We start from the raw sequence: 23,369 nt of genomic DNA on the forward strand, positions 1-23,369 counted from the left end.
GTTTTAATTGTATTTAATTATTTTAAAGTCTTTAAACAGCTGCCCTGTTTTAGTCTCAAAGTCTCTAAAGATTTTTGAAAATTCAGTTGAGGAAAAAAACGACCCTGTGTTTGGAAACAATTATCTAAAACTCAACGACTTCCTGTGTCACTGACAGTTTTCTTACCACTATTCAAAATGGGAAAGATAAAAGAACATGCTGTTCTTGTTTAGAAGTCAGGAAATTATTTCACCTAAACAGTCCCACATTAGATCCTAACAAAGTGTCACAAACAAAAGAAAACAAGGTTTCACCTTTTATTGGTTCCATTTTACAGACAAGCTTTCCATGAAAACCAAACAGTTTGGATGGCATGCATCAAGGCGTGTATAATTACATTGTTTGACTTTTTCCTCCTCCAACTTTTCCTCCTCAGCTTTTAAAAGCAGTTTGATATATAATATATATATGATACATACAGTGCAGGTTCCTTCAAGTGGCTCATTTTCCCTTAAATACTTTTATTCAGTCTCTTTAAATCAGTGATCTGCTTGTTCAGACTTCGTTCTGCTGCTACAAACTGGTCCTTCACTCATTCCTTCACCCAATTACAGGATTTATGTCACAGTAAAATCAAAACCAACCAAATATTACAGTAAACATGGTGTAAATTTAAGACAAGCTGTCCAAAAACGTGTAAAACAAAACGTGAATCATGGCTGAAATCTGAAAAGGCTCTTTTTAAAAACAGAAAAAAAAAAAAGATCTTTTTGTTCAACCAGACTTTAAGTTAATTTTGTATAAAAATGAATTCCCTCAAAGCGTCCAAAGACAAAAAGCCGTCTGGAAGCAGAACTCGGACGGCGTTGAGCAGCGGCGTGTGCAGAAGGCTGATGTTTGACTGCAGGTCCAGAGAGGAGCAGGACGTTTAAGGCTGGAGGAAAACCTGAAGAACGAGCAGAACAAACCCACTCATCCAGTGAACTTTAACCTTTTAAAGGTCAAACTCAAGCAGCTTTTCCTCAATTGAATACATTTAATCTTAAAAATACATCAATAATCAGTGAATGCTGCCTTGTATCGTCTGATTTTAGCTGATAATGAGTTCTGTGGTGGAACATTTTCATCAGATTATATTTATTATGACTTTATTAATCTGATGTCAAATAAATTACCAGATCATTTTTCCACCTCAATCCCATCTTTTGTTAGGAAAGCAGAACGGTTTCTTCTTTTTTGTCAAAACTTTTTCCATTTCTGGCTTGAGGATTAAAACTACTTGATCAATTTGACTGGCAGCCAATCAGATGCATTAAAATATTACATGGAAAAAAAACAAACTGCATATTAAATTGGCAAGAAGTGTGGCTACCACAGCTTTAGGAGCATTGGGAACACTGGTCTGTTCTCACCACTAGAGGTCTCTCTCTGCTGGACGATCTGAGTTTTGTAATTTGTAATCAAACATCATCTGGCTGTTATTTTTTGGTTTTAAACTTTTAATCCTCCTTCTTAACATCTTAAATCTGTATTTTTTGAGTCTCGCTGCTGTTTTTGTCCACACAGAGATCAGCTCAACATCAGAGACACTTTATCTGCTGCAGGAAGAGTTTTCTACCCGTTAGGAGACTTTCTGGATCAGGCATTTTTCTGGGTCGTGTTTATCCTCCAGATCTTCATCAGAGTCTGAAAACAGGACAGAAAACAGTCACTGCGACGATCCAAACGGCTTTAACAGAAAGACAAACCACATTCAAGAGGCTACAGGAAAGTTCTGGTTCTTCTCTCAGAAGTAAATGTTGGTTTAGGATAAGTGACCTGCTAGAGACTCGGGTGGAGAGTAAAACTGCCCGTCGGATAGAGGACCAGGACCCATGAGAGGAGCGCGCTCAACGGCGTCCAGGAACGACTGATATCCTGCAGACGGGACAAACGTCGTCAGCAGGTCTGACATGGAGTTCAGGTTGTTAATCTGCGGCTGACCAGCAGACTCACTGCTTTCGTCCTCGTTCTCCTGCGGCAGCACCTTGAAGTCGAGCAGCCAGGTTTCTATCCAGGCCAGGATGAAGGAGACGATGGGCAGCAGGTAACCGAAGGCGCCCTGGAGGAGCAGCTGCGCTCACAAACAAACCAACAAACCGTTTATGGAAATCAGAAATTCAGTTTACTGAATTTTTTTAAACTCAACTTTATACATTTTTTTTGTTAACATTCATCATAAAATCTAGATGATTTGACTGTTTTATTATCTGAAAGTTCCACAAAATATAAAGCAAATTGGCTTCCAATACAGCACTGATGCAAAAGGCTACTTAACTGTTAGCTTAGCATCTGGACAAACATATAAGCTGCTTCATAAAATGTGGAAGATTCAGATTTGTCTGAGCTAATATCACTTTAAGGTCCAGGATTTTAGTTTTTTTATGTTTGTTAATGGTCATAAAATGTCAGTCTTACGGCTTAATCTAAATATTTTAGAATATAAAATGTTGTATTTATTTAAATCAGTTTAATAGGTGGGTGAACACCGAGCTTTAATAAAGGTTGAGATTTTCTTTGGTAAAAACTGAAATAAGTCCCATGATCAGCAGAGATGGAAATATTTAGCAGGTCATAATAGAAACAGACTCTTTAATAAACCTGATATTGTATTAATATCTGATCAATTCATTCTAAAAATATTTGCATGAAGTTTTGGATCAGCAGCAGCAGCAGCTTTATTCTTCCTCTTACCTGAGATAAAATGACTTTAACAATCAGGAACGCACAGCTGACTGCAGTGGTTATCTGCACAATGAGAAAAACACACACAGTCTGTAATATGTATATGAATCCATCAAGCTTTTTGCAGGAACTTAAAATTAAAATAATTCAATAAAATAAACAAATATAGAAAATATGAAACACAAAAGCCGTAAACATCTTCACTTCCTTTTAGATGTGGCTAAAAAAAACAAAGTTGTACTTAGTTTGTTCGGATCTTTTCTCCATATATGTTTTGTAAAATAATCTGATTCTGTTCTAGTTTAAGTAATGAAAAACGGGCCTAAAGGCAGAAACACTTACAGCGACGGCCCACCAGTGACGCAGCTTACAGATGGCGTACGCCAGGATGAGAGCGGCGAACCTGAAGACGGCCAGCAGCTGCAAACAAGGAGTCAGGCAGTCAGATTAAACAAAAAGATAATAAAATAAAAAATAGAGTAAAAACTAGAGACGGCCTTACAAAAATGTCGAAGAAAGAGGCATGGTAGTCGTAGTGCAGCACTTCCTTCTCCAGCTGCGCCTGAACGCCTCCGCTCACCTGCAGCGGGAGAAACGGGAACCTTTTGGGTTTTTGCTCAATAAAATTATGTTAAATTATTAAACACTCTTAATATTTTCATCATATTACATGTAAAAGTTTGGCTCCAACCAAAAGCATCACTCAAAAATTAACAAACCCTAATTAGAAAGTATGATAAACATGTTTAATAGTAAATATATTTTAAAGTCTGCAGCTTTTCAAAACAGAGCAAATGTTTCCATCTAGATCTGCAACTAAATTATTTTACTGAAGAGTTGGAGCATTCAGACGATAAATCGGATTCAAACATTGACACATTCTGCAGATTTTTAATTAAGCCACCCATGTCTTTTTATACCATATTAGAAATACATTAAAATACGCAAATACATATATTTCTTTCAATAAGAAAAACATGTTATTGCCTAAAACGCAATAACAAACATTCCTTTAGTTTACTCTTAATCATCTGCAGATAAAATAATATTTCTAACAGCAGCATGTGAAAAGCTCACATGACGTAACACTGACAGTGTTACGGATTAGTTTTCAGATTAACTAGTTAAAACTTGGAAAGCAAAATGTTCTAATAAAATGTTTCTGTTTTATTTTTAATTTATTTGAGAGAATTTGAAGTGAAAACAAACTCTGAGTAAAATATTTACAGACAAACAAGTTTTAAATACTTTTTTTGTAAAATCTACATATATTTTGTACAGTTTTGGTTTAATTTCTGCTCTGAGTGAGTCGTTCTTTCAGCATACGGTCTGTGTTTGAGTCCCAATGCTCCAGTTAATGATTAATTGATTACTAAATTAGTTGATTATTTCAATAGTGGATTCATTTGAATTAATCCAGTTATTGGTTTCAGCATCTTGGGGACTTTATCCTTTTAGCCGGAGTACCCAGAGAGGAAATGCAAACTCCACGCAGAAAGACTGTAGGCCGGGATTCGAACCCAGAACCTTCCTACTGCAAGGCAGCAGAGCCACCAGCTGCGCCGCCCTTCTGATGTCAGAAAAGGAAGTAGCAGGTCAAAAAGTCACTAAAACTGTTTATAACAGAAGTAAATTCACTTCGGTCTGATGAGTCACTGCTGACGTCCAAACAAATCAAAAAAAGAAGTAATTTTGAGTTTTTTTCAGTGTTGGAGGTTGAACCAGTTGTAACTGGATCTTTTTAAGAGTCTGAGGAAAAAATCCCAAATATTTCCTCAATCTGAGCAGAAGCCTGACCTTGATCTGCTCCTCCACAGAAACCCTGACCTCCTTCTATCCAACCCCAGTCAGACGACCAAATCTGCAGCTCCAGTTTTTACAGCGAAGCTATAAACCCAACAAGGCAGACAGTAATTCAGCCTGTTCCTGGATGTGTGACAAGTAAATTATTTACTTAGTAAAATGGCTTCTAATTATATAAACTGACTTTTTTACAACATGAGCTCCTGTGACTTTGACTCTGAAGGTTTTATGTGTTTCAGACGACATAAAATTTGCATGGAGCCATTTTAGAAAGCAGCAGAACTGAACTATAAATCGTTCGCTTTGGTTTTTCAAAGTTCAGCTGCAAGATTAGTTACAATCAGTGATTCTTCAATTTGTTCCACGTTAAAAAGCTTTGAAAATGTTTGCTGCACAACAACAACACATTAACAGTAGGCCTGTCAAATAAGCAATAAATCTATTAATTGCATGATAAATACAATTTTTTTTTTTATTTTCTCTCTACCAAAAACTGACAAACGTCTTCAGTCTTGAGTTTCGGTCTTTGGACAACCTGGTTTACAGAAACTTCATAATTATTTTTATTTGCCGTTTCTGTTTATTTATTTTGAATATTTAAAATGAGCTTTGAGAATAGGTCCTTGTATTATTATGCCATTGCCATTGTATTACTTGAAAATGATTTTAAAGCAACAATATTATCATTTATAGCAATAACGTCTTTTCTTCTGGGAGTCAATAATTAACTCCAGTTTAGCTGGATATAATTTAAGCTGCAGTTTTAAATCTGCTAAAGTTTCTCTGGAAAGTTTTTGCTCAAAAACAACAAAATAATTTGTTTAAAATCAGTATTTTAGGACATGCAGTGTTTCCGACACACAGTGCAAAAACTCTTGTCTTACGTTTAGCTCAATAATCCAGAGCAGAGTGATGAACAAGAGGTCAAAGGTGACGAAGAGGCAGAATGTCCTCCGGACGTCTGAGATGCATTTCTTCTCCCCGGCTTCGTACGACTCCACCCTGGCAGACAGCGGCGTGCTGCTGACCGACCCCAGCCCTCTGCCGGTCAGCCGCGAATCGACGCTGCTGCACCTGCTGTCCATCGCTGGCCCCGCCCCCGGACAGGACAGGCCCCGCCCACTGCTCAGAACGGCGCTCTCACAGGCGGCAGCGGTGGGTCATGTGGCGGTTCGCAGTCAGTTTGTGGAGGAAAACGGCATCACAGCATCTGGAAGAATAAAAATGTTACATTTATTAGTTTTTTGTCAGAGTGTACATTTAAATTCTTCATAGTTCAGCTGAGTTGTGGTGTACCACAGGGATGTGTCCTTGGTCCCCTTCCATGCTCTATAACATTAACATGTTTTCTTTTAGTCATTTCAGTGATAAGCAGAGGATATTTTTCCATTTTCATACAAATAACAATTTAGTGTACATGCAAAAACAACAAAAACCCACCTACAGTTAGTATCTGTCGTTCTGAGACTAAATACTGAATGACTGTGTTTTCCCACCTTACAGTCCAGTAAACTCCACTTGATCAGGGACAATTATAGACCTTTAGTCTAAAGAAAATCAACTCAAATTAAGGTAAAATGTTCAAATATCTTATTTTGTCTCAAGATAATCTTAAATTTAGAAACATTTCGCTAACCACTGCAAATTCTAGATAGAAAAGAAACAGAATATCATCTGTCAGAGTTACAGTAGAGACAGAGGTACTGCTGCAGTTCTGCTTGAAAACTTATTTAAAACTAGTGATGTACATTTCCCTCAAACAAATGTTTCTAGTTTTACTTAATCAGTTTCTGTTTGAGTTCTATACTACATATGAAAATTAATAAACATGTAATAGCTTTGAATGCAAGAGAAATATGTTGAATATTTCAAACTTTATAGTTTAGTCCTTGAAATTAACTTCTTACTAAAATTAAAGATTTTTATTAAACAGAAGTATCATTGCTGTAACAATTGTTCAGCAGCAATAAGCTTAAAATTTTAATTTTTGGAACAAATACGGCTTCTGTTTCAAAATATAAGGTGCTGCTACTGTCCTTATGTTGCTACTGTCCTTATACTCTGAATAAAACTAGTGAGTCATTTCTTTGATTTAATATTTTAAAACACATAATTATACAGAAACCCAATACAGCAATCATAGCTACTGTTTCACCTCAGATAATGTTTTTCTGTTATTTAATTTAACCTTAAATAAATATAACCTTTAACAGCAATTTCCTCAAACCGTCAAGCTGCAGTTTCACCAAGTTTAGCTGGAATATTTATATTTTACATGAACAATGAAAGTATCTTTTCCTGTGACTCAGGAAGCTATTAGTGAAGCTGTAACTCCTCGGCTGTATTTGCTCAGCGCCTTGGGGAAGTGAAACTAGCTGTAATTTTGCATCAACTGTTAGCAGTTTTCATACAAAGTAACAAAAAATATGTTTCAAACTCCAACAGTGTTTTTGCTTATGATGCTGTTTCCTTCAGGTTCACAAAACCCACATTTTGCAAAAAATCTGAGACAAAAGCTTCAAATTTTTGCATAATAAAGACTTTTTTTAAAAGTCCCATATATATATATAATAAATATAATAGCAATAATACACAAAACCTATCGAGATCTGCATGATCCAAACCCAGATCTTGAACCAGTGAGATAAAACCAGAGCAATAAAACGGTTTTGATCTTCTCTCTCACATTATGAACAGTCAGTTTGTAGCTTCCTCTTCGTCCCTCTCAGCCCGCAGAGCAACGTTACGTTTTAACTGGTTTAACTCTGACATGGCCAACAAAATTCATCTTATTAATTTAATAGAAAATAAATCAATATTATGGATCCAAATTTGCTAAATTATGGTTGATTAAAGCTGCAATATGAGCTGCTGAGGTTTGACACAAATATTTCAGGCATTTTTAATTTTAAACATGTTATAAATTTAACAAAGTATCACAGTTGGACTCTTTTATTCTAACGCGTTCAGATAATTTGAAAAAGTTTGAAAAGAGACAAGCGTTCAGAAAGAGAACCGGTGAGCAGCTTTCCCAGCATCTGATGACCTAATTAAATATTCCCCAATGTGGGAAGTTACTGTTAATGAATTCATGTGATGAATTCGTTTCTACCAACAGGAAATATGACCTCTCAACTTCTCATTTGTGGCTGCATTCAGTCTTAAAACACGTGCTGAGCTTTCGTGGCTAATAAAAAACGTTTCAGTTGCAGGTTGGTTGATAAAGACGAGCTAGAAAATACAGACTGAAGTATGGATATTTATTTCCATGTTATTTTTGCACAACATAACAAATGTGAACTTTTTGAGAGAAAAATAAGTTTTTAGGAACATTAATAATAAAAAAAAGCCAAACATTTTTAATTTTTTTTTTTTGTAGCAGCTTTTGAGATGAGTCAGGAGAGGGGCTTGTGTGTGACAAGCAACACACACCTCCAAATTGCACCTTACCCAGAGGTGCTGGCTTCAGACAGACTGAAGGAAATTGTCAAAGAAAACTTCTACCATCATATCCAAAAACAGTAAGAGCATAAAAGAGTGAGCAGAAGCTCATAGAGATTTATATATATAAAACAAAAAACATTGGAGTTCAAAGAGTTGCTCTGGTGACAACTCTGAATAACCTCAGCTGCTGGAACGCTGCACTAAAACAAACACTGATCTAAAACATCTGAGGAGAAAACAATCCCAGTAAGGATGATGGTAGTGCAGGTGTAACTGGTTTGATCAAGCAGCTACTTTAACAAAACCGGATTGTCAGAAAAACATAAAAATAACTGGATGGAGGAGGAAGAACACAACAAGTACAACAGCTCTGATTTTTACTTTTAATATTATTACCTTAAGAGTTTTCTATTAAATGCTAGTGAAATAATACTGTAAGACAGTGGTGCCCAAACTTTGTGACATTAGGGCCAAAATGTTTTAATTTTTTTCTTTAAATTAAAACTGAAAAGATTTATTTATTAAGAAATTGACTGTGGACAATAATATACTAAATAGACGATATTTTAATAAAGAAAATATTTTAATAAGTAGGAAAGGAATCTGTAAATCATTCGATCCAAAATACCAACACAATCTTGAACAGTTGCTGTTTTAAATGGCAGGTAAATAAATATAATTAAAAAAATATTTGTCTGTAAAAATCTCAAATTGAAATTTGCTACATTCTTGAATTGTGGACCGACGGGCCAAACAAAACCATACAGAGGGCTGCAAATGGCCCCGGGGCCACACTTTGGACATCCCTGCTTTAAGAGATAACTACATGACAAGAGAAGAGCCTCAAACATTAACATAATTGTAATAATGTAGTAAATTAAGATGAAATATACTGACGTTGCTTCACGACTCAGCCTTCCAGGATGTGTCTGGACACACCTGTTTACCAGGTAACCAGGAACCTTGCAAAGCATTTTTACTGGGAGGGAACAGATTATAAAATTAAAACTGTGATTTCAGTATTCATGTAAACAAACTCTTTGAAAGTCTATATAGACCCAGATATTTTACATCAGGTTTAAAAATTAGGTTTATTTACATCTTCAGCAGCTGACGGATATAAACAAGCTGACAAGGCCTCTAAAAAAACACAACACTTCGGAATGTCCCTTTAAAGGGTCATCTGATCTGAGTCACCTGGCCAGGTAGGAAAACAAAAAGCGACTAAATAAACAGATAAAATGAGATTAACGACCCCTGATCAGCTCTCCGGCCGTTTTTACCTGCATCACTGGGCTCATTTGACAACTAGCTAGCAAGAAAGCGTCCTCCGGGTTTCCTTTAAATCTAATATTTGACTCCGTCACAACTCTTACCTGTTAGAGACGCTCAGACAGGATTTAATGTTCTCTGGATAAAACAGTCGGACGTGTTTTTGCGGCTGATTTCAGGCGCGGGGAGGCGGAGAAGTCATCTGTTTCCTCTTCGTCTGCTACTCTGGAAGGATGGAAGTCATGCTAGCAGGCAGGTTGGAGCAAAGGATTCTGGGAATTAAAGTCTGCAGCTGGAACCGGAAACGGCCTCAATGCAAGCGGCAGAGCCCTCTGGTGGAGAATAAATATCACTTATTTATTGCCTATTTATTCTTTTTTTATTTGCTATATATTCATTTGTTGATTTATTTTATATTTTATTTACTTTGTTTAATGTGTTTGTTGAATAAAATATGAATATATAATATAAATAAACTCTAAAAAAAGGTAGAGAGACTGTTTTAAGATGGACTATAAGGAGGTAATTAAAAGAAAATTGACTTTATGGAGGAGTCAGAGGAAAGGAGGAACCAGAGGTGATTATGCACTATATGAATCTATGTGGAACCCAAAAATACTAAACATTCTTTACACCAAAATGTCTTCTTTGTTCTGTTTATACAAGACAAGCTGTTTAAATGAATCACAATGAGGTTGTTTCTTTCTTCTAGTCTAAATTTTGGAAGGCAGTTTTATTTTGCTAGAAAATTAATTATATTCAATTCATATTTTTTTTCATCACACCTTGGAAAATCGTCAAACCAATTTTATGTATTTTTATGCATACATTTCAAGAATTTTTTTGAAAACTTTTTTATGAATCCAAAAAAAAATTTAAGTTTGAAAAATAACTGAGTTACATTTTTAGCATTTCATGACTAATTTTGTCCCAGTTGATGGGAGAAAAATAATGTTTATCAGAAAATCCATGGTGACAGAGGGAAGCTTCCGCTACAGACCTGGCAGCAGGTCTGCAGCGCCCTCTTCTGGTAGTTCACCTGATACCGCAGTTGAATAGTTATATTATTGTTCAGAGTCAGTTTATTGGAGTCAAAACCTTTAATATTTATGATGCACTCATTAAACTGTAAAATCTGACTTTTTTCAGATGAGCTATTGTTAAAAAAAATTATTAATAGCTTTATAAATCTGGTATAATCATAAAGAAAAACATTTCCAAGAAAAGTTCTGAAATTCAATTAAATTTAGGAATAGGAATATAACTGAACCTGTTTTGTGACAACATATCATGAATCTGCTAATATTCAGGAGTTTTTTTTTATTTCTAAACACCAACGATGCAAAACATGAAAATAAAGATTTTATTTCTGGACCCATAAAATACAGATATAGCCAAACAACTGAATGTCGGCAAATTTAAAAAAGGAAGAAATTAGTTTACATTTCTATTTGAAAAACCATGTTTAGAGGAAAGCAGCAGCAAACTTATACAACTGGCTTTCAAAATAAAAGCAAAGAGAACCAAACATTTTATTTCTGAGCGGTTTTTTTCTTCAGCTTGCAGAACTCGGCAGAATTTCTGTAGTTAAAAATCCAAACTCCAGCATGTAGCAGCTCAGTGAATGTGGTCTGGACTCTGTGGATCAGAGTCATGGTTTCAGAGATGCTGTAGAAGGACAGAATACCTGCTCTGTGATCCAGGTACACTCCGACTCTGGAGGAGCAAGAAACCGAGATGGAGGTTGGCTTTTTCTTGTGCCAAAATTCCTATTTGTCTTGGTAACAATACAAAGACCAAGATTTATTATTATACCCAAATTCACTTCCATTCCCCACTCTAAATATGTTTTTGTATCAAACGGCGATATAAATTACATTCCCTCTCCACTGCACCTCCCAGTAACAGCGTCCAGTCAGACTCTCTTTTCTCAGGACCTGGAAGCATTCAGGGAATCTACCTGGGTGACTTGGATAAGACTGGAGTTGATCTAGCACCGTTACCTTCCTGTTCTCCTCTGATAAATGCAGATTATTATGTAAAGTGTCTGGATCCATTGTGATTTCACATGAATATTTTAAGAATCCAGTCCTTGTTGTTGGTTCTGGTCCTGATTCTGGTTCTGACAGTAGAACACCCACCTCAGTGACCATCAGTGAGATGTTTGTCCATGAGTCTCTCAGGACGTCCTGTAGTTTCTCTCTGAGCTCTGACACAGCTGCTGCCACGTCCTCAAAGTGTCTCAGAGGACGGATGTTGATGCTGGATGAGTGTGTAGACTCACTGAGTGCTGGCAGTGAGGGGTAGTTGAGGAGAAACTGGTTGTGATCCTCTGTGTGTGAGAGCTGCTCCAGCTCAGCGTCTTTCCTCTTCAGCTCAGTGATCTCCTGCTCCAGCTTCTCCTGAACATCTTTGACTCGACTCACTTCAGTTTCCTGCTGGGATCTGATCTGCTGCTTCACATCAGAGCTTCTTTTCTGGAGGAGACGGATCAGCTCAGTGAAGATCTTCTCACTGTCCTCCACTGTTTTATCAGCAGAGTGATTGATGGCCTCCACCTCCTGTTGAAGCAGCTTCACATCTTTCTCTCTGTCCTGGATTCTCTGCTGGATGTTTCCTCGTCTCTCCTCCAGCTCTCTCTGCTTCTTGGTTCTTTCTGCTGCAGCCGAGACTGTCTTGTGGCCTTTATGTTCATGCAATAAACAGAAAGCACAGATACACTTCTGATCAGTGCAGCAGAACATCTTCATCACCTCATCATGCTTAGAGCAGATGTTCTCCTGGAGGTTCTTGGACGGCTCCACCAGCTTGTGTTTCTTTAAAGGAGCCACATCATAATGAGGCTGAAGGTGTTTCTCACAGTAAGAGGCCAGACAGACTAAACAGGACTTGATGGCTTTCAGTTTTCTTCCAGTACAGAAATCACAGGCCACATCTTCAGGTCCAGCATAGCGGTGATCAGCAGCAGCAGCTTGGAGTCCAGTCTTCTTTAGTTGCTCCACTAAAGCTGCTAACATGGTGTTTTTCTTTAAAACTGGTCTTTGTGCGAATGTCTCCCTGCACTGAGGGCAGCTGTGGATCCCTTTCTGATCCTCTTTATCCCAGTGGGTTGTAATGCAGTTCATACAGTAGCTGTCTCCACAGGGAATAGTTACCAGGTACTTCAGTAAATCCAGGCAGATGGAACAGGAGAAAGTTCTCGGTTAAAATGATCTCCTTTCTGCTCCATTTCTCGACAACAGTGAGTATTTTATTTATCAAAACAGAATCTATAATCAGTCCGATCTTAAATCAAATTATTAAACTACGAAATAAAAACTATCCGGTCTTATAAGCAGTCTATCACAGACAGACGACGTAGAGCCACTTTGTAAAAACACAAAACAAAACACTGTTTTCATACCCGCCGCCATAGCTTTTTGAGTCTGCGCACTACGCAGCCAGCACCAAATCACGTGACGTTGAAGAACCTCTTTTAGCTTAGCTAGCTAATAGCTCAGGAGAGAGGTAACCAAGCTGATATTTCTCCGAAAATTACATCAAAAATAAAAGTAATGTGTTTCGGTTCTCTTAATATGTTATTATGCATATATCAATGTAGTTTATTGAGGTCAAATCATTACAAGTCATTAAACAACTAGGGCAACTACTGGTTAGCTTTTAGCTTGTTGGATGTAAAACATAAACCGGAAGTGACGATGGTAGGCGTCTCTCACCTCATTTGCAATCACTGTTTATGTGCTCGAAGTATGAGAGAAAACAAGAAACTAACTTTTTTGTGATCAACTATTTATTCTTAAACATGTTTCACATTCACAAATATAAATAGCTAACAAGCTAACCGTTATTTTCTATTTCTAGAAAGGAAGTTGAGTTTATCTGAATACCTAATCTACCTGAGACCTTTAAAGGTGCAAAGACATTAAAAATGTGCTCTTATTTAATATATTAATTACTTCTGACCTGGATGAATATTTGTTTTGTATTTAATTTGGTAATATCTTTTTCTATACTCATTCTTCAGTGGCAACCTTTTTTGTTTTAAATGTCTTTTTGGTATGATTTATATTAAAAATAAAATGAATAAATAAATATCTTGTAGATTATCTTATTAGATGCAGACTAGTCTGTTGAAGATAATTTTCAATGATGATGAATTGCATCAACCAAAAATAGTGGATGTTTTTTGTGGATATTTTTTCTTTCCCACTATGAAAAAAAACATGTTTACAGATAAAAAAAACAATAAAGAAAGTGGAAATAGTTCTTTCCAAGACGTTTGCTGTGCATTGGGTTGCTGCCATGGTGAGTGTCCATCCAAAAGATATTTATATGCTAGAGGAGAAATTCCTGACTGCCCCCAGTGAGGATTTGTAAAGTCATCTTCACGTTTTAATATGGCCACTTCTCACATTAACAGTCATAAGATGTGGTGGAAAATGTTTATTTTACAACACACGCATGTAAGAGTGCATCTAAAATCAATGTTCCATGTAGTGCTTGCAAATGTAAACTGAATATGTTGAAAGTGGTGTTTGCCTGTGGAAACTAAAGATTAAAATGATGTTTGAAACAGGTACTGTCCACACGGACGCCGCCATTTTGAAATCCCAACTTCTTCGTCAATGGCAACTGCAACACTACTACTTTGGATGTGACGTCAAACCTGCTCCAAGTTCTGACTTCTGAGATAAAAGGAACAAAGCCTGAATGTTAAAACAAGGTATGTGACAAAAAAACCTTCCTCCTCACTTCTTATTTTCTCCAAGTGACCATAAAACTCAGTTTTACATCCTTCATGGAGACAAAGGAGGCTATTGTTGTGAAAAAGTTTAGATAAAAAATCGTGTCCAGTTTTTAAAATGACAGTTTTCACCTCGGCTTTCAGGCTACATTAGTTAAAACTCATGCATGCTCTGCATGACAGACTGCTGCAAAGTTAAATACTCTATAAAGGGCATTCATTGTCACAATCCTCAGGAAGTGGCATTGCTGCAAAATCTTGGTGCAGTTACCTTTTTCCTGAGATAAAGCCCTTTTTCTAAATGAGGTCATTAACTGATATTGCCTGCCAAGCTTGTGACAAAAAATAAAATATCTGTATGGTTTAACATAAAGTGTTTTATCATCAAAATAAAAAATGTAAACATGTTTTCTCTTTCAAAGAGTGTTGTTTACATGTCTGTAAAATTGATTTTAGCAGTTCAGTGTAGTATGATGATCAGTCCACCAGCAATAACGTTTTGATATGTCCTTTGCAGAAGGAATTCAACTGGATACCTGGCTGGACTTCAATACTTTTCCATCATGTGCCAGCTTTAAAAGTTTCTGATCAACTTCTGGATATTCCTACGGTAGGTAACGTAAAGCAATTCATTGTCCATATTGTCAAACATATTTTCCAAAATCACTTCCACATAATTCAGGATCAAATCGTATTCCTTGACCGGAATACAGACACAGATTACTGAATATTTACGTTGGATCCAGAGTTTCTTCAAAGATGCTTTACTTCACTTTGTTGACCTAAGAAAATGTTCCTTCCAATGCAGCAATCGTGTGCAAAAAAACCTGATTTCCTTCAGGAAGGGGGTTTTGTAAAAACATGTTGTCATGTATTCACACAGTGCAATTCCTCCTCTTGCTGCTCCTAGAAACTGAAAAGGAGTTGGTGAGGTGCATTCTGGGATTCAGAGTTTTATTCCACTGGCCCTGTTGTCTGTGTGGAGTGCAGTTCCACACAGTTGTAGGCACAACATATTTATGTATTTTTTAGAATTTTCTTTCAATTTAAATTAGACTAAGTAAAGAAAATAAAATAACAACATAAAGGCTAAAAAGAGACATCAGTACAATAAATCCCAGTCAACAATCTGAACAAAAATTTATTTGGGTTTACAGAACTCTGCAGAGTTTCCAATGTTCCAAATCCAAACTCCAGCGTGTAGCGGCTCAGTGAATCTGGTCTGGACTCTGTGGATCAGAGTCATGGATCCAGAGACGCTGTGGAAGGACAGAATACCTGCTCTGTGATCCAGGTACACTCCGACTCTGGAGGAACGAGGACCTGAGATGGAGGTCCAGATGTTCTTGTGGCCAAATTGATAACCTTTTTGGGAACACTTCAAAGCCCAGGATTTGTCATTACCTCCAAATTTACATTCATTCCCACTTCCTGCTTTGATATTGTTGTATGCAACTGCTACATAAATTTCACTCCCTCTCCACTCCACCTCCCAGTAACTACATCCAGTTAAACTCTCTTTACTCAGAACCTGACAGTAATCAGTGAATCTGTCTGGGTGACTTGGATAAGACTGATGTTGATCCATCACTGTCACCTTCCTCTTTCCCTCTGATAGCTTTAGATAAGTGTGAGCTGTGTTTGGATCCATTGTGATTTCACATGAATATTTTAAGAATCCAGCCCTTGTCGTTGGTTCTGGTTCTGGTTCTGGTTCTGACAGTAGAACATCCACCTCAGTGACCATCAGTGAGATGTTTGTCCATGAGTCTCTCAGGACGTCCTGTAGTTTCTCTCTGAGCTCTGACACAGCTGCTGCCACGTCCTCAAAGTGTCTCAGAGGACGGATGTTGATGCTGGATGAGTGTGTAGACTCACTGAGTGCTGGCAGTGAGGGGTAGTTGAGGAGAAACTGGTTGTGATCCTCTGTGTGTGAGAGCTGCTCCAGCTCAGCGTCTTTCCTCTTCAGCTCAGTGATCTCCTGCTCCAGCTTCTCCTGAACATCTTTGACTCGACTCACTTCAGTTTCCTGCTGGGATCTGATCTGCTGCTTCACATCAGATCTTCTTTTCTGGAGGAGACAGATCAGCTCAGTGAAGATCTTCTCACTGTCCTCCACTGTTTTATCAGCAGAGTGATTGATGGCCTCCACCTCCTGTTGAAGCAGCTTCACATCTTTCTCTCTGTCCTGGATTCTCTGCTGGATGTTTCCTCGTCTCTCCTCCAGCTCTCTCTGCCTCTCAGTCCTTTCTGCTGCAACTGACACTGTGTCATGACCTTTATGTTCATCCAGTAAACAGAGACTACAGATAAACGTCTGATCAGTGCGGCAGAACATCTTCATCACCTCATCATGCTTAGAGCAGATGTTCTCCTGGAGGTTCTTGGACGGCTCCACCAGCTTGTGTTTCTTTAAAGGAGCCACATCATAATGAGGCTGAAGGTGTTTCTCACAGTAAGAGGCCAGACAGACTAAACAGGACTTGATGGCTTTCAGTTTTCTTCCAGTGCAGGAATCACAGGCCACATCTTCAGGTCCAGCAGAACGGAGATCAGCAGCAGCAGCTTGGAGTCCAGTCTTCTTCAGTTGCCTGTTACGTCCACAAAGGGCACAACATACTTGAGGACACGAAGACAAAAATGAGGATTCAAAAGTAATTTTTATTTTCAATTCTCTCGAGCTTTTCTTTAAGATGGGCTTCTTTTGATTTTTCTGTGAAGAAAAAAGAGAATTAAATCCTCGGTTCCCCGTGTCCCAAAAAGAAAGAACACAAAAATCCCAAAGTATAAACAGAAAGTTGGACCTGATGAGCCGGTCAAAAAGAACAAAATGGTACAGCAGGGGGCCAACCCTATACAGGGCCGTCGAAGCCCCTGCTAGTACCGGACTACAAGAAAAAAGAAACTACTGTTAAAGAAAAATCGAAAACAAGACAACCGGTCCCACCAGGTCAAAAATTACAACAAAAAAACATCAACCAAACAAACAGCTAACCAAAACTACCGTGTGGCAGGCTGGAGACGTGCGCACTGCGTCAGAACGCATCCTGGGTGTTGGTTGGGAGTGGGCGTCGCCTTTACCTGGCGCAATCCAGCTTATTTATAGGCTGTCCAACAGCGTCACAAATTAACGGACCAATTACAAGAAAGAATTATCAAAACTCCAAAGTATATTAAACAACAACAACAAAAATCATACAACTAACTTCTATACAAAATAATCCAAGTGAAAAAAAATAGACAGAAATAAATACAATGTGCCGGAGCACATAACACCCCCACACAAAGACTCTGAATGGGGATTGAGGCAACCTTGAAAAAAAAAACTCAACCCATTCAGAAAAAGAAAGGTAAACAGACTAAAGTCGTGAAAGAGCGTCGGGTTGGAATGTCTGCAAACAGCGATCTACAAGACTGGATCAAATTAATGACATCAGCCTGCTTGAAAAAATCAAGGTGAGACAACAGGAGAGGTAAGTCCCCCAACACCTCCGAATTTGGAAACTGTCCTTCTGAGGCATCCGGGAAAAAGACGTCACCTTCAGGGTCAGCACTGGACAGCTCCTTCCGTGCGTCCGCACCGACGCATGAGACAGCTCGTCCACTGGAAACGCAACTCACCGCCTTAATCACAGAGGGCGCACGCTCGATGTAAGGCTCCAGCATGGTAACATGACATTGGCGTGACGCCCGCCTCCGATCAGGAGTAGAGACCACAGAATCACTAGCGCTGACCTTACTCTTGATCACATAAGGACCACTGTAGCGTGCTTGCAAGCTGGAACCAGGAACCGGAAGTAACACCAACACTTTGCCACCAGGCTCAAAAACCCTCACGGCCGCCTTTCTGTCAAATAACGACTTCATTTTAGCCTGTGCAGTTTGAAGATTTTCTTTGGCTATCTCGCACGCACGGCTCAGCTTCAGTCTAAAATCACTGACGTAGTCCAATAAATTTTGGTCAAATCTTTCACACAACCACTTCCCCTTCAATAGTCTTAAAGGACCACGAACAGTGTGAACAAAAACCATGTCCGACGGGCTAAACCCCAGAGACTCCTGAACCACTTCCCATATAGCAAACAGTTGTAAACGTACCCCTTCATCCCAGTCCTTTCCGAACGCCAAACAGTAGGTGCGAAGCATTGTTTTTAACGTTTGACGGAAACGCTCGAGTGCGCCCTGACTTTCCGGGTGATGGGCACAAGAATGACAGTGCTTTACGTCAAGTTGATTTAAAACCTGTGCAAATACTTTAGACATAAAGTTAGACCCCAAGAACTTACTCCCCGCTTTGGTTCGAGGCAACGGACCCACACAGTCAACCAATACTCGTTCAAATGGTTCAGAGATGGCTGGAATGGGATACAACGGAGCAAGAGGAATAGTCTGATTGGGTTTTCCAGATTTTTGACAGAAATGACACGAATTACAGTAGCGCACGACATCACTCTTCAACCCTGGCCAAAAGAAATGACGCAAAATGCGATCATAAGATTTCTGTATGCCAAGGTGACCAGCTAGTGGACTGTCATGTGCTAGTCGCAAAATCTCTGGTCGATATGGGGCTGGGACAACAATTTGTTTCATAATACTCCATTCTTCAACAGGGGAGACAGTCAAAGGCGTCCATTTACGCATCAAAACCCCATCATTTAAAAAATAACCAGTAGACATGAAGTCAGACTCATCAGTTAATGCATCGTTAAACAAAGATGCTAAGCTTTCGTCAGTTTTTTGGAGCGCCATCAGCTGCTGTCTGGACAATGACAGAGCCTTGACATCAAACATGTCCTCCTCCACACTTTTCTTTAATGGGACCTGTTCGGGTTCAGCGTTGCACAGAAAAGTTTCACTCAAATCCAGGTCATCAGTATCTTCCTCTTGTTGACGCCTAAGTGCTGCGCGCGTAACTGCGCACGACGCGAACACATCCGGGAAGATAAGAGCAAGCTCATCCGGACAGGTGCGCAACACCGGGACGGGTGTAACGTCTGGAGTAACTAACACTCGACCCCCAGCCAAATCGTTGCCCATGATCATGGAGACGCCGGGTATGGGGAAACTAGGGCGCACTCCAACCACAGCGTCACCAGACCACAGCTCAGACTGGATCACGACTTTGTGCAGAGGAACACCAAAGTCTTGCATGCCAAAACCACGAACCGGCACATCCGAACCAATAGCAGTGTCATCATCCAACGGCAAAATCCCCTCCAAAATAAAGGATTGAGAAGCAGCAGTATCCCGCAATATTTTTACAGGGATTTTCTCACCCGCAGGAGACACAGAAACAAATCCGTCCATAACGAAAGGCTTAAAATCAGCATACTCACAAGACTTTTTATTTGAATGTGACTGGGTAACGTGATTTACCGTTTGAACTAGAGCGACCGGCTTAGTGGTCTTCTTCTGTAAAACCGGACAATCGGCCACAATGTGCCCTCGCTTCTTACAATAAAAACACGTCACATGCGGTTTCAAATCCAACACAAGGTCTGACTGACATTCGACGCCATTGAGCGCAGCAGGTGTATCTGATTCCACGAGTGAAACAGATTTTACACACCCCTTCCCGTTATTGTCTGATCTGTTAAATATATCAAAAACATGTGATCGCTCAAAATTAGCTTTGTGCGTCAACATGTACTCATCAACGAGCACTGCCGCTTGCGACACGTCTGACACTTTATTTTCATTCAAGTAGGTGGTAACTCTGTCCGGCAAGCTATTTTTAAAATCTTCCATTAAAATAAGCTGCTTAAGTTGTACAAAATCCGCAACATTTTTAGCAGAGCACCAGCGATCAAAGAGAATTTCTTTGTCTCTAACAAATTCCACATAAGTCTGATTATACTGTTTCTTTAACTTACGAAATTTTTGGCGATAAGCCTCAGGCACTAATTCATACGCCCGCAAAATAGAATTTTTAACCTTGTCAAAATCAAGGCTATCTGCCACAGACAGAGACGCATATGCCTCTTGCGCTTTGCCACTTAATGTACACTGCAACAACAAAGTCCACACCTCTTTAGGCCATTTAAGTGTGAGCGCCACCCTTTCAAACAACGTGAAATATTTATCAACATCTCGCTCATTAAATGGAGGAACCAAGCGAACATTTTTACACACATCAAAATCATTTGATTGGGATTGCGAAGACGCAGCACCAAACTCAAGTTCTTTCAAACGCAGTTCGGCTTGTATCTCCACTTTCCTCTGTTCCAGATACAGCTCCTTCTCTCTCAAAGCAAGCCGGCCTAATTCAACTTCAAGTTCCTTCAAACGAACCGGATCATCTGGCCAAGAAGCTCTGGATGGAGACCCAACAAGACTTTTCGGTAAACTTGTAGCAGGAAAAATCCCAACCTCAACCAGTGCTGCCAACAACTCAGCCTCAATTGTTCCTCTTTTAGCACGTTTATTTACCGTAACCTTGAACTGATCGGCTACCAACAGCAACTGATCCTTTGTGCAGGTACCCAAGGACTCAAACGTGGGCTTCCTAACAAACTCATCCAGGTCAAACTCCATGTCTAGACCACAGAATCAAGCCACACTCCGCGCTAAAAGCCCACGCACAAACAAAAGCTACCAGAAAACCACGCCCACAATCTCAATTAAACCACCGCAACTCACACCAGCTGTTCCAAACTGCAGAGAAAAACCACACAACCGGAACAAACGCAAAACAAACTCAGGACACAACTAGGCGCTAAAGGTAAACCTTGTTTAGACGAGCCCCCATAAATATGTTACGTCCACAAAGGGCACAACATACTTGAGGACACGAAGACAAAAATGAGGATTCAAAAGTAATTTTTATTTTCAATTCTCTCGAGCTTTTCTTTAAGATGGGCTTCTTTTGATTTTTCTGTGAAGAAAAAAGAGAATTAAATCCTCGGTTCCCCGTGTCCCAAAAAGAAAGAACACAAAAATCCCAAAGTATAAACAGAAAGTTGGACCTGATGAGCCGGTCAAAAAGAACAAAATGGTACAGCAGGGGGCCAACCCTATACAGGGCCGTCGAAGCCCCTGCTAGTACCGGACTACAAGAAAAAAGAAACTACTGTTAAAGAAAAATCGAAAACAAGACAACCGGTCCCACCAGGTCAAAAATTACAACAAAAAAACATCAACCAAACAAACAGCTAACCAAAACTACCGTGTGGCAGGCTGGAGACGTGCGCACTGCGTCAGAACGCATCCTGGGTGTTGGTTGGGAGTGGGCGTCGCCTTTACCTGGCGCAATCCAGCTTATTTATAGGCTGTCCAACAGCGTCACAAATTAACGGACCAATTACAAGAAAGAATTATCAAAACTCCAAAGTATATTAAACAACAACAACAAAAATCATACAACTAACTTCTATACAAAATAATCCAAGTGAAAAAAAATAGACAGAAATAAATACAATGTGCCGGAGCACATAACATTGCCCCACTAAAGCTGCTAGCATGGTGTTTTTCTCCAGGTCAGGCCTCAGTGTAAAGGCTTTTCTGCACTGTGGACAGCTGTGAACTCCTTTCTGATCCTCTTTATCCCAGTGATCTTTAATACAGTTCATACAGTAGCTGTGTCCACAAGGTATACCCACTGGTTCCTTCAGTAGATCCAAACAGATCGGACAGGAGAAAGTTTCCCGGTCCAGCTGAACTGCCTGCTGCTCCATTTTCTCTCTGAGTCACAGTGACTGTGTGAGTTTCACTTCCTGGGAACAGAACAGGTTTTTTCTCTGATCGATGAATCACATGTCAGTGCAGAAAGGCTGCAACCAATAAGCTTTCAGCTTCAGGAGACGTTGGCTCCGCCCACCTCCAAGGCGCTCAGAGCAGGAATGAGATGGAGGAATATCAGGCTTCTGTTCCAGAGAGAAAGGCTTTTAAAGTAAAAAAGTCAAAGTTTAATAGTCATCTGTTCAAAACAACTGACTGAGTTACCAAATGTCAGATCTCTAAAATCTAATCTCTCTACAGAGAGATTAGATTTAAATGAGACTCATTGCTGCTGGAGAAATTAGATAACTGACTTGTATGATGGGAAACAATTAATTTAATTGCTCTATCTGCTGTTGAAGAGATAAAAAACCAACATATTTACTGTTTATTATTAAATTTATACGTTAGATAATTCAGTGTTATCTACCACATAAGGGCGTAAATCCCACCTCATTTTTTGGGGGGACAATAAACAGGAACATTTCTGAAGAGCAATTTTGTGGGAGTCGACAAAGTTACATTGAAATGCAACAAGCTGCAGGACCAAAGATGACTAGTAAATCACATCAAACGTGTTTTTCTTGGTAAGCAACCTGCTGAGAAGTAAAACTAAAATTCAGATGTTGCTTCTATATAAGTTTTGTTCAGTCTCACTGATCTAATCTCTGCTACACCTTTACAAAAATGTAAGGTTTTAAATAAAAGCAAGTTTTAATGAGTAACTCCTGTTAATAAAATTTCTCCTAAACTTTGATTTATTGTAATTTCTCCTCGTACAAGTTCTGGGCTAATTAAATTATAACTTAAGTTGCTTTATTTTTAAACCTTTTTTAGTTTTGTCATGTCCTGGATGACTGAGAACCAACAAGTAGATAGAAATGAATATCTGTGGAGTATCATAACTTAAACATAACACTTAAAGCACCAGGGTTTATATAGAAAACTTTCAGATTTTATTTTGTGGTTTTAAAGTCTCTACGTTGAAGACGGTGAGACATAAAGGCAGCTTTCTGTTTTTATTTATCTGTTCTCTCTTCTGTTCTCGGCTCCCAGACAAAGTGCTTTACAACGTAAAAACACAAAAGTTATAAAAGACACCACACTGTAAACATTATATTTTGCGAAGTTCCGTCGTTACACATCAAATGTTGATCAGTGTTTGTCTGTGTTAGCCTGGGAACACCTTTGGTGCTGACCAGAGGGAAGTCTGGGTCTCTCTGCTTAGGGTGCTGAACCCAGAACCCGACCCTGGACAAGCAGAAGACGATGGATGGATGGATGGATGGATGGAGTCATCAGTGTTAAAACAGCGACTGCAGCAGTTTGTGTGGATCTTTGAAAGGAGGATGAGTCTGTGCAAATCAAATCCTCACAACTGGCTGAACTTTCCACAAATTTTGCCGTTTTGGTTTGTTTCAAAGATCAGACTTCTGTCTCCGTATCTGGGGGTTTATTCTACTAAAGCATGTTTGTTTTCATCCCAATATATTTCAGCCTGATTGGAAAACATGGAGATCAGCAGCACCTTGTTGCTCCTGTTGTTCCTGTAGACATTAGGTGTGTTAGAGGTGAGTGTCTGTTTTCAGGTCTTTAGAGGTCAGAGAGGAATTGAACCCAGATTTAGAGCAGGAAGACCAGGGAGCCTTATCAGGTTTTTGCAACCTGCAGAATAAAGAGCAGAAT

At 39.1% G+C, this 23,369-nt stretch overlaps 2 protein-coding genes and 1 pseudogene across 4 annotated transcripts; all 3 read right to left on the reverse strand.

The window, feature by feature from the left end:
* Positions 1–283: 283 nt before the first annotated feature.
* Positions 284–9,502, reverse strand: stard3nl (STARD3 N-terminal like). 3 transcript variants are annotated; one of them, XM_032564597.1, is made up of 9 exons: positions 9,328–9,502; positions 5,392–5,717; positions 3,207–3,284; positions 3,047–3,124; positions 2,714–2,767; positions 1,976–2,093; positions 1,799–1,897; positions 1,599–1,666; positions 284–926 (listed from the first exon to the last, which is right to left on the reverse strand). In XM_032564597.1, exons 2-8 carry the CDS (start codon positions 5,590–5,592, stop codon positions 1,602–1,604), a joined length of 693 nt encoding a protein of 230 aa, XP_032420488.1. In that variant the 5' UTR covers positions 5,593–5,717; positions 9,328–9,502; the 3' UTR covers positions 284–926; positions 1,599–1,601. The 3 variants fall into 3 exon arrangements, with proteins under 3 accessions (XP_032420488.1, XP_032420490.1, XP_032420489.1); XM_032564599.1 differs by having other exon boundaries at positions 284–928; positions 1,579–1,666; XM_032564598.1 differs by lacking the exon at positions 9,328–9,502 and adding an exon at positions 8,849–8,914.
* A 1,080-nt stretch (positions 9,503–10,582) lies between these two features.
* LOC116721920 (tripartite motif-containing protein 16-like) lies at positions 10,583–12,283 on the reverse strand (annotated as a pseudogene).
* Positions 12,284–13,646: 1,363 nt separating this feature from the next.
* On the reverse strand, positions 13,647–21,662 carry LOC116720953 (tripartite motif-containing protein 16-like). Its single transcript, XM_032564477.1, has 2 exons — positions 21,408–21,662; positions 13,647–16,558 (listed from the first exon to the last, which is right to left on the reverse strand). Exons 1-2 carry the CDS (start codon positions 21,638–21,640, stop codon positions 15,109–15,111), a joined length of 1,683 nt encoding a protein of 560 aa, XP_032420368.1. The 5' UTR covers positions 21,641–21,662; the 3' UTR covers positions 13,647–15,108.
* Positions 21,663–23,369: the final 1,707 nt, after the last annotated feature.

This window comes from Xiphophorus hellerii, chromosome 6, assembly GCF_003331165.1.
Source record: "Xiphophorus hellerii strain 12219 chromosome 6, Xiphophorus_hellerii-4.1, whole genome shotgun sequence".
NCBI lineage: Eukaryota > Metazoa > Chordata > Actinopteri > Cyprinodontiformes > Poeciliidae > Xiphophorus > Xiphophorus hellerii.

Coding starts and splice junctions, on each gene's coding strand:
- stard3nl (XM_032564597.1), bottom strand. CDS start 5,592: ATGGACAGCAGGTGCAGCAGCGTCGATTCGCGGCTGACCGGCAGAGGG. Junction 2,768..3,046: donor GTCACTGGTGGGCCGTCGCT/GTAAGTGTTTCT, acceptor CTCATTGTGCAG/ATAACCACTGCAGTCAGCTG. Junction 1,898..1,975: donor GGAGAACGAGGACGAAAGCA/GTGAGTCTGCTG, acceptor TCCCGTCTGCAG/GATATCAGTCGTTCCTGGAC.
- LOC116720953 (XM_032564477.1), bottom strand. CDS start 21,640: ATGGAGCAGCAGGCAGTTCAGCTGGACCGGGAAACTTTCTCCTGTCCG. Junction 16,559..21,407: donor ATGCTAGCAGCTTTAGTGGG/GCAATGTTATGT, acceptor TGGACGTAACAG/GCAACTGAAGAAGACTGGAC.